Raw genomic sequence first — 11808 nt, 5'->3', positions numbered from 1 at the left:
GGGCAACCCATGCCTCCTATTCGCTCCAGCTCCGTGGCCGCTGCCGTCTTGGTTGGGTTTATTTGCATACTCACTCCTGATTGGCTGGTGGGCGTGGCTTGTGGGTGTTGCTGAGGTAGTCAATTTGCATGTTTCTCTTTTATTAGGTAAGATACCTTATGTAAGTGGGATCATGCAGTATTTGTCTTTCTGTAACTAGCTTATTTCACTTAGCATAATGTCCTCAAGTCTGTCTTTTAATTGGACTCATTAGTCTATTGACGTTTACTGTTGTAATCAGTGAAAATATTTGATTCACAGCTATCATCTTAATTCATGCTTATTTTGTAATTTTAATTTCCTTTTTCTTTCTTCTTTTAAAATGATTTGTCCTTCTGTTTTTTCCCTACTTGTTTGTTTTGAAGTTACATACTGTTTCTATTTTTAATGTATACATGTATACACATGTATAGATGTATGGATGGATATTGATATATACACACACATCCATACAAATAAAGATCACTTAAATATTAGGTATTCTTAAGGACTAGAGTTCATTTCCTTTTTGGCTAACACGAGTTCCTCCTGCTACCACTTTGCTAGGAGCATTTTTAAGCCTGGGTTATTTTAAGACTTATATTTATTAATTCCATTAATTAAGTGTAAAGCCTCGAGTGCTTCTCAGTAGCTGTTCCCTTTCCTATATACTTTTAAGTATTTACAGTAAAGGAAAAAATGGCAGCTTGGCAACTGTTTAAACTTTATACACACATATCTATTTTAGAATGGGCTGGCAGGAGGGGTTTTCTCTTTACTCTATTACTTTAATCTCACTTAATGAGGATGTTTAACATATACAATAGGTCTTTTTTAAAAAGCCATAATGTTGGCAGTTCCCCAAACTGCTCCAGGGTGCCCAAAACTCAGAGGTGCTGTGGGATATTTCAAATGTTTGAGGAAAACACAGACAAACCTTACATATCAGACACTAACAAACCACTATTTTGATGTAATTGAGAATACAACATTACATCATATTATATCCCTTTTGACTACCACCTTTATGAAGCCAGATTTTGGGCAGTTCCTATGATTAAAAAAATAAAGTACCACATGAAAACTAATGCGAAACAGGAATGCAGGTGGTTGTATCAATCCATTTCCAGGGTTTGAAAAGGACTACAATACCCAACAAGAGCACACATCTCATTAGTCAATAACCACAATTATTTAACAATGAAATAAAAATATTTTCTCTTTCAGTTTACTTTTTTTCTAAATATCTACTAGGTTGTTAGGCCATAAATACGTATTAATCAGAGCATAACTGCTTAAGACTAAACTGTTTTCCGTTTGGTCAAGGGGCACTGTGAAAATATCATTAAGATGCCAAGGGCAATGTTAACAAAGAATATGGTAATATCTCCCATAGTGGCAAGAATAGTAAAAAAACAAACAAACAACTTTGAAGGCTAGTATTTGATTCCACGAATTACCCAGCTTGTAAGCCTGTGGCAAGTCACTTATTTTTCTTTAATGTTCCTCAGTGGCAAAATAGGGACAATGCCATTCTGAATATGTTACAGAATTGTTGTAAGGACTACTGGAGGCTAAAAATGAAACTTCTGTAAGTTGTAATGCATTATATTTACTCAGCCTGAAGGGAAAAAGTCTTATAAATGTTCACAGAGAAAAATCAAATGATCAGGGTTCATAAATTATTAGAAAAATAGGATCTCACCTTTCTGAGATTTCCTCTAATAACTCCATAAGTTTAGCAGCCAAACCAAGGCGTCGAAATTCTGGGGCAACAGACAGAGCTGTGACATGCCCATGCCATTCTTCCCTAGCAACTGAGCCTTCTGCTTTACCCATAACTGCCAACAAAAGATTGCATTCATTAATAAACACAGGGGTTTACACATAAATATAGAATTACTGTTTGATACATTTTTATTATAAAGGAAGCTAACGACAAACCTTTAGTATTTAAATCTTAAAGTCATCTACTTAATGGTTAATAGTGCTTTTATCTGAATTTCATTTATGTCATGCTAAATCTAGTTGTAGAATCAGAATTAGAAAGTTTTTTTTAAAGGAATGATATACTAAAAACATAACTAATTTTGAACACAGAATCAGAATATGTATTTTTAAAAATATATTTCACATAGGTATATGTGTGGGTATGTGTACATGTATACATAACTGAGACAATCAATAGCTAAGTTTTTGTTAATAATGCTACTCAATGAAGATGCTATAATCCTTATATTATGTACCAAATAAACTATGTAGAAACTTAACATACATATAGTTTGAAAGATCCGAGAAGACTGAGACCCTGTTTGGTTGGTTCACTGCTGTAACAGCTGGACCTAGCACAATGCCTAATGTAGAAGGGATCACTGAGTTTCTAATGGTTAAAAGGAAAGAAATTATAGACATTGTGATTATACTTTCAATTCTTTATCATTCTAAACCAGTTTAAACCCATATTAAAATCTTAACTCCTATTCAAAACAGTACTGGTGGCATTATACTTACTATAGCCCATTAACTCTCCACCAGGTGCCTCTGCAACAATGAAATACTCTGGCCAATGGGCAAGATACTGTAAATAAAAAGGAATCCCATACTAGAGTCTTGTTAAGGAGTGTGAAGAACGATGGGCAGTAACAAGTTCTTCATAAAAGGGATAAAGAAAGTTCCCCTTAATAAGTATGTTGTTGCTGTATCCCCAGCTCTATATATGTATGTTTTCTATAATCATATCATTACAGGAAATATTTAGGTTAGCACTAATTTTTTAACAATGTACCTGAACATACAACCTCAAATGTGAATGGAAACTGCACCATCCAACAGAAAACTGAACTAGGACTCATTGTATCTAAAACTCTGCATAGCACTTAGCCTCACCGGATATTCTTATTTGTTTACAATCTGTCTCCCCTTAAAACTATGAGTAATGTTTACTCTATCTCTGGCACTTCGTACATAGATGCTCAGTATGTTTATTTTTCCATAATTGCACTGGAAAATTAATGACTACTTTAGCTTCAGCTAAAAGACTGTGAAAGTAACTTTAAGACGAAGTACTTTCTAGTTGTTTTTTATTTGGTAAATTATGAACTGGTGTAAATTTATACAGTTCAGGTGTATCAATTGTGGCAGAGGTGTACAGATTTCTATATTTTTAGATGAGAAATTTCTCTATAATAAACTGTTTCTTATCTTAGAAAACAAAAACTAAGTACTTCCAGAGGCAACTTAACAATTACCCAGTTTTCCCTTCCACTGATTTAAATTCTCCATTTCTAGTTATGCAAATAAAAGCTGACTTAAGAGTGAGTGCTCATTACTTAACTCTTCAACCCTGCTGTCCTTACTAATACGTACTCATTCCTATATTTCTCCTTAATGTCAGCTTGCTGATGCAATTCCATGAAGGGACATCATCGATCATATATATATATTTTTAAGTTCCTGGAAAACCTGTTTAGTAAATTCTTCAAACTCTCCTCTGAAGGACAAGCTTTATTTTCAATACTCTTCAAACTTAACCCCTAAAATGACAGGCCAGTCAGTCTTCCTACCATGCAGCCTTAAAGCACACCATAATTGTCTCCTCCAATGTGCCAACTCATCAACCACTAGGAGCTGGTAGGTTCCTTTCAAATATGGCTTCACCTGGATTATGAGACTTTTACTGTAAACTTTACAGGTAACTGGAAACAAACCATGTAAGTTGATATGAATCCTAATACTTCCCTTATTTTATGGTGAAAATTTGTGTCATTCAAAATTCTTCAAAATCCTTTTACTATTTTTAAACATGGAAAGATCTTTAATAGGTCATAGTTTTTAAAATATAAATGAAAACTTCAGAGTTTCTTTTTTTGGTTTTCCCACTCAACTGTTTTTGATACGTAGCCCATTAAAACTAAAAATAGTAAAACTACCTACCATTAGTTTTCACTGCATGATAGTGTTCCACTGTTGTGAAAAGACAATTTAAATATACTATCTCTTGACAGTGGATGTCTGTGTTGTTCCCACTTTCTCAAACTTTTTAAAATACTTTATGAATAGAGATTAATTTATTTGGTCATTTCCTTATCATTGTGAATGAATGTTATCCCCAATTTTTAATAACCAATAAATATTTTTGTAATGACATAACTAAGGAGTTAACAAACATTTTCTGTAAAGGGCCAGATAGTAAATATTCTAGGCTGTGTGGTCCATATGGTCTCTGTTGCAACTACTCAAACTGTGAAGGCCATGGAAAAGACCATATATAATAGAAAATTACTCAGCATATCTGTGTCCCAGTAAAACTATTTATAAAAACAGGCAGTGTGCAAACTTGGCTCTTGCACCTTAGTTCGTCATGCCCTGACATAATCGCCTCTGTTGCTTATTATTTTCTGCTCCTAGGAACTGGAATTACTAAGAATTACATTGCCACCCTACCCGGTTTGGCTCAATGGATAGAGCATCGGCCTGTGGACTGAAGGGTCCCGGGTTTGATTCGGGCCAAGGGCACATGCCAGGATTGAGGGCTTGATCCCCAGTGTGGGGCATGCAGGAGGCAGCCAGTCAATGATTCTCTCTCATCATTGCTGTTTCTCTCCCTTCCTCTCTGAAATCAATAAAATAAAATAAATTACATTGCCAAAGTGACTTCCAAAAAATTATTGCAGTTTATGCCATCACTAGCAATCTATGAGAATGTTCCTGTAACCTCTCCCTCATCAGCACTGAGTTTTACCTTTTTTTTTTTTAATTCTAGATATTTTGATAAGTAAAACATCACATTTTATTTTGGTTGTAATTCACATGTCTTCTGACTGGTAAGACTGAACTAATATGTTCACTAGCCTCTTATATTGAATTATCAGTTAATATGACCCACCCGCCCCCCCCCACCCTGCAATGGACATGGATAGCCCAGAAATCCAACTTTGTGTTTTTAAGCCACTCGGGATGTGGGGGTTGTCTGTTAGTGCAACATGATCCAGATAGATACTGCTCATTGTTACCCCAAATCCTCTCTTCAGTTTAGTAATAAGCCCCAATTTAAAGTAGGCACATTCTGGGACTCTTACAGCTACGTAAGTGAGGCAGGTGCTGATCAACGAGATACAGCGAACAATATTTTTACCTTCCCCTCTGTTGATCCTCCTGCCAGGAACATGGATGTGATGCTGTCTGCTCTGGCAGCCATGAAATAGGAAGGCCAAAGCCACCCTGGGAATGGCAGAGTGGTTCAAGTGCAGAGCCTGGTCACTGGTGACTACATGGAACCACCACCTGCCCTAGACTGCTCATCATTTCCAGACTTCATTCAGAACACACAGGAATAACCCATCTTGCCGAACTCACTACTTTCTGTTGTGTACACCCATACTATTGAGGGGAAGCTGGGCAGGTAGCTGTATTGTTAAAGATTTATGAGGTCACTATATTAGCAACTTGTTAGGCAGGTTTAAGACAAATCTTCTTCCCAGTTTATTTAAATTGCTTTCAATGTTGTTTATGATGTTTCCTGATCTAAAGGTTTTAAAGTTTTTCAGTACTGGTCTATTTTTTTCCTTTGTTTCTCTATTTTCCTTTTAGTAAGCCTTCATTTAACATTTTTTTTTTAAAAAAGGATACAGTTTCTGTAAGTGGATCCAAGTTACTGAAAGAAATGAGGAAAGACAGTAGTAAGCAGTGTTTACAAAACCAGTTTAAATAAGCCCATTAAAACTAAAAATAATATGCACAAGGAAATCAAAACATGCAAAATCCACTTTAAAACCAACTTTAGGGCTCAGAAGGATGGTTTAAATTACCTAATGGCCATATTGCGAAATGATAGTTGCAAAAATGTTATTGTGGTGAGAACTTTTAAGATCTACTCGCTTAGCAATTTTTAAGTATGCAATACAGTATCATTAGTTATACTCACCATACTATCCATTATATACCCATGACTTATTTTATAACTGGAAGTTTTGTACCTTTTAACCCTTTTCACCCATTTCACATGAATAAACGTTTTTAAAAATTTGTATGTAACCACAAAAGACCCCAAATAGCCAAAGTAATCCTGTGACAAATTAACAAAGCTGAAAGTATCACACTTTCTGACTTCAAACAATACTATGAAACTACAATAATCAAAATAGTATGGTATGTGCAGAAACACAGATACATAGACCAATGGAAGAGAACTGAGAGCCCAGAAATAGACCCAGACACACACACACACACACACACACACACACACACATGTCATAGCGACTGCTCGTTCCGCCACTGGGCTGAAACCGGTTCTCCCAACATCCCCCTAGAGGTCCTGGATTGCGAAAGGGCACAGGCCAGGCCAAGCGACCCCACCAGTGCACGATTGGGGTTGGGGAAGGACGCAGGAGGTTGCCCAGCTGGGGAGGGATGGTGGGAGGGCTCCAGGCCATGTCCAGCCCATCTTGCTGAGTCCCAATCAGCCGGACCCCAGCAGCAAGCTAACCTACCGGTCGGTGCGTCTACCCCCAGTAGTCAGTACACGACATAGCGACTGGTCGAGTGGTCGATTGTATGCCCCCTGGGGGTCAGTGCATGTCATAGCAAGTGGCTGAGCAGCCTTAGCATATCATTAGCATATTATGCTTTGATTGGTTGAACAGCTGACTGGATGGCCGGACACTTAGCATATTAGGCTTTTATTATACACACACACACACACACACACACAGGCAACTAATTTTTGACAAAGGAGCCAAGAATATACAATGGAAAAAGAAATGGTGTTGGGAAAACTGGACAGCCATATGCAAAGGAATGAAAGAAACTAAACTATCCTATACCATACACAAAATTAAAATGGATTAAAGATCTGAATGTAATACCTGAAATAATAAAATACATAGAAGAATACATAGGCACTAAATTTATGGACATTAATCTCAGAAATGTTTTTCTAAATTTGATCCCAAATGCAAGTGAAATAAAGCAGAAAGAAATTAATGGGACTACATCAAACTAAAAACTTCTGCAAAGCAAAAGAAACCAACCACATGGGAGAAGACATGAAGAACTTGTAAAGCTCAACAAAAAAAAGACAATCAATAAAAAATGGGCAGAGGACCTGAACAGACACTTTTCCCAGGAAGACAGACATATAACTAGTTATTAGAGAAAGGCAAATTAAAACCACAATGAGATATCACCTCACACCTGTAAGAATGCCTGTTATAAAAAAGACAAAAAATATATGTTGGATGATATAGAGAAAAGGAAACTATTGTATACTGTAGGTGGGAAGGTAAATTAGTACAGCTACTATAGAAAACAAAAAAAAATCCTCAAAAAAACTAAGAATAGAAATATCAAATGATCCAGCAATTATTCTTCTGGGTATTTATCCAAAAAATATAAAAATACTTCTGCATTAAGACATATGTGCCTCTATTTTCAATGCAGCATTATTTACAATAGCTAAGACATGAAAACAACCTAAGTATCCACTGATGAATGATTGGACAAAGGTGATGTGGTATATATGTAAAATGGAATACTATTCATCTTAAAGAAATGAAATACTGCCATTTGTGACAACCTAGATGAACTCTTGAGAGTATTATGCTAAATGAAGTAAGAATATCACAGATACAGATAACAGAATGGTGGTTATCAGGAGAAGTGGGATGGGGTGATGAAGTGGATAAAGGGGATGAAACATATGGTTAACAGAAGGAAACTAGACTTCAGATGGGGAGCACCCCATAGAATACACAGGTGTCAAATGCTGTACACCTGAAAGTTATTAACCATGTTACCCCAATAAATTTAATTTTTTTTAAAGTAAAATCAAGTTAAAATGAACACCAAAGCCTAAAAGTAGAAAAGCGGTCTTTCAGGCATGATCAGTCCCTCTCTTGGTGGGAGGGTGAATAAAAACACTGACCACTTTGGTTTTGCTGCTGTGTAGAAAGGCCCTTGTTATAAATATGAACACTGCTTATGGGAAAGGGAGAGTAATACCAACTGCCTGTTATGGGCTGACACTGTGCTCAGCACTTTCTCTGAAAGGCAACAATGAACTTTTTCATTAAAAACCATCAATTAGCCGAAACCGGTTTGGCTCAGTGGATAGAGCATTGGCCTGCGGACTGAAGGGTCCCAGGTTCGATTCCGGTCAAGGGCATGTACCTGGGTTGCGGGCACATCCCCAGGAGGTGTGCAGGAGGCAGCTGATCGATGTTTCTCTCTCATCGATGTTTCTGACTCTCTCTCTCTCTCTCTCTCCCTTCCTCTCTGTAAAAAATCAATAAAATATATTTTTTTTTAAAAAACCATCAATTAGAAGACAGACATTTATTATACTGATAATAGACTTAATGATCAAATTACCAGAGCAATAAATTTTTAAAAGCCATTTTTCTTGTATTTTTTTGTATGAACTTGCCAATATCATTAACACAGAGAGAGAACTGTAAAGTAGGAAGAAAGTGATGTTCAGTTGTGGTGTTGCCTGAACTAGCAGTGTGAAGGCAAGTACAATCGGCCAAACTCTAGGGACTAGGGTGGTGTTGCTTTGGGAGCGTCCACACTTACATTCTTCATATATAATTATATTGCTAAAGATAAATTATTTCACCATTTATTATCAATAATGCATTTCCCCAGACCTACCATAAAGTTGTGTGATATATTTGAAAAAAATAAAAGGTGGTGATAAGAATGGCATTGTTTTAACAATTTTACCGATCTTTTTAATGTCTGGCCTAATAGAAGACAGGATTCTCTTATCTGTCTGTTATACTTGCTGTTGTAAGATCACACATCTGGAAAACTCCACTATGCACCTGTGAGAGAATGAGTGTGCAAAAGGCAAAAAAAACAGCTTAGTGTTATCATGAAAGTAGCTCTGACCTTGCAGAGCCCCAAAACAATCTTGCGGGGCCCCGGTGCACACCTGGAGATCACTTGCTCTAACACATTCTCTCCTCTTGCTTCAACTCTCCAACAGGCCACCCCCCTCCTGGTTCTCAGCTGCTTCCTATTTCACAAAGAAAATACAACAGCAAGAAAAAAGCTTCAGCAAGCTCCCTCCACTGAACTCTTACTCTACTTGTTCTCCTGTGACCATGCTTAGAGTTCTGTTAAGCAGACCCCACTACCTCGCACTTCCCCGGACCCTGCTCCTGCAATTCCCCACTCCTTTTGGAAGAAGTGTACAAACCTACTTCACAATTAGCCACCAGCAGCTCTTGACCGAGTCCCCCACTCCCTCCACCTGAAGTACCCCCCTTGCTCAGCTTCTACAATCCCACCATCAGGTTTTCCTCCCTCCGCCCTGGGCCACTAGGTCTGCACTCATAACACTTGATGCCCTAGGGCACCATCCTTTTTCTATCTACACTCACTCCAGCACTTACATCACTAGCCTCCTGGTTTCAATATCATCTACAGAGTGTTAACCCCCAAATTTCTATCTTTAGACCAAATCTAAACTTGAGACTTGCATGCCCAGCTGCCTGAGTTCTCCACCTGGTATCTCAGTGCACTTGACAGAGAATCCCAAGTCCTATGATGGCCCCTCCAAGATGTAGCCCTTTGCCTGTGACCGCGTCCCCTCACCCTCCCACTCACTCTGCTCCAGCCACACTGGACCCGTCTGTCTGAAAGGTATCTGTGCACTTACTATTCTCTCTGCTCGAAAGTTCCCCGGACCCTAACACCCACGTGACTCACCACCTCTCCCCTAGGTATTTCTCAGGGACACCTTCCCTAACATGCTACCTAAAGCTGAATCCTCACTCACCTATTTCCCTTTACTGCTCTCATACCTCCTCAGTACTGAACACTAAGTTCTGCATGTATTTTCTTATTTTGTTTTCCCCTCTAAAATGTAAATTCCCTAAAGATAGTATTTTATCCTGTTTCATTCACTAGTATGGTGCCATAAGTAGGTATACAGATAATTTTCTAAGGATAAATTATTTGTTAAGTTAATTCGAATGTTTCTACATCCACTGCTTCTTTCAGTTCTTCCTGCAACACCTAATCCTGTGATTCTCAGAGTTCTCTACCCAAGTGCCGTAATCAAAGTGACAAAGAGGAGAAAATGGGAAGAGGAGCTCCTCTAGTGACATACAATGAAAGGCCATATTAAACTGAATGATTCTTTAATGTCTTATTGCACATCTCATGCTTATTTATAACAATGAACTTTTTTATTAAAACCCAATCAGGAGACATTTATTATATTAATAATAGACTTAACGATCAAATTACTAGAGCAATAAATTTTGTAAAATGGAATACTATTCCTCTTAAAGAAATGAAATACTGCCATTTGTGACAACCTAGATGAACTCTTGAGAATATTACGCTAAATGAAATAAAAGTCAGAATATCACAGATATAGATAACAGAATGATGGTTATCAGAGGATAACCATCCCTTCTCCTCACCTCATCTTCACAGAAAACAGTGTGGTCCCTTCCCAGATTTTCAGTTAAAACTGATTCTCCAAAAGGCGTTGCCTTTGCTATTTTTGAAGTTTCAAGGCACACTGTCACCTCCCAAGCCTGAACCACCCAAACCCACGCCTTTGTTGAGCTGTCACTTCTGGGCCATTGCCAAGCCCTCCTATATGGCTTACCTGCCTGGTACACCTCCTCTACTCACCTCCTATTCCACACAGCTCTGTGTTGAAGGGCTCCGGCTTCAGAGCAGTGGTTCTCAAACACCCGAGAATTTGCATTTCCAAAACGTTCCAATGGTCAGGGGCCACTCTTTTAAGAACCACAGCTGTTGCCAATCTCTTGGATTAATTAGACTCCCTGTTTGACTCGCTCTCACTGCAAATTGTCTCACACCTGGGACAATTCGCTTGCTCTCCATACCTCAGTTTGCTCATACATAAAATGGGGGTAATGAGACCACCTACTCAGAGAGCTGTGAGGATTAAATGCTACTGCAGTGCCAGCGCTGGGATCAGCGAGAGCTCAGCACAAACCGCCTCCGTTATGCCGCTTCAAACAGAACCTCCTCCCAGCAGGATCAAGTGTAAGCCCCTCGACAATGAAGAAGTCCTTTCACCCTTTCTCTCTGGCTGCTGAGTTACAGACCCACCGCTGCAGGCACAGCACACTCGTCTCCAAGGCGACCCGCCACGCCTCAGCTTTCCCAGCCTAACTCCCCCTCCCTTCTCCGGAGCTTCCTTCTTCCTCATTATCAACATTCTGTACAACTTTCAAACGTGGATGGGGGATTAGTGGGTGGAGGGATGGATGAATGTGGGATAAACGGAAAGATGACGGGATGGATGTCGCAAATGGTGCCAAGGTAGCAACATGTTCAGTGCAGAATCCTGCTGATGTGCCCACACAGGTGTTCGAGGTAAAATTGTAAACTCTTTAAAGGTTCACAAATTCAAAAATAACAAACATGTTTCGTGGGATTTATTAGATTGTAAGGAGCAGAGAGGAGGAGTTAGCTGCACAGCCTCTGACAATACATATCCACTAGACCCAGGAAACTGCCACAAACGGGCCTGCTCCAGCATGCCCCGCCCTGGCGCTGCACACAAAACCAAGCCCCGACCCCACTGCGGGAGGAACCGCTGCGGGGCCTGGTCACCTCCTCATTTCATCCTTTAAAGTTACCCGCCTCCACCCGGGGGGCCGCATCAGACACTTCGCTACCAGCTGCTGACCTCGCCGCGACCTCCAGGCCAGGACTTTTGGGGTTTCCAGGACAAGGGGAAGCCGGTCCCAGGCCCGGGGGCAGCCTGTGTGAGCACCCTTCCCCTGTTGCATCCTGTGT

At 39.2% G+C, this 11808-nt stretch overlaps 1 protein-coding gene across 1 annotated transcript in view; it reads right to left on the bottom strand.

The window, feature by feature from the left end:
• Positions 1-5669, bottom strand: part of NAA20 (N(alpha)-acetyltransferase 20, NatB catalytic subunit) — an 11995-nt gene extending 6326 nt beyond the window's left edge. The window contains exons 1-3 of the mRNA XM_015572035.1: positions 5647-5669; positions 5153-5204; positions 1724-1859 (exon numbers count right to left, since the gene is read on the bottom strand). Of these exons, the coding sequence (XP_015427521.1) occupies positions 1724-1857 (134 nt within the window). The 5' untranslated portion in view covers positions 1858-1859; positions 5153-5204; positions 5647-5669. The remainder of the gene's footprint in view (positions 1-1723; positions 1860-5152; positions 5205-5646) is intronic.
• Positions 5670-11808: the final 6139 nt, after the last annotated feature.

The sequence above is a fragment of the Myotis davidii genome, unplaced genomic scaffold (assembly GCF_000327345.1).
Source record: "Myotis davidii unplaced genomic scaffold, ASM32734v1 scaffold608, whole genome shotgun sequence".
Lineage (NCBI taxonomy): Eukaryota > Metazoa > Chordata > Mammalia > Chiroptera > Vespertilionidae > Myotis > Myotis davidii.
Note: the sequence above shows the minus strand (reverse complement) of the source record. Positions and strands in the feature narration are given on the sequence as shown.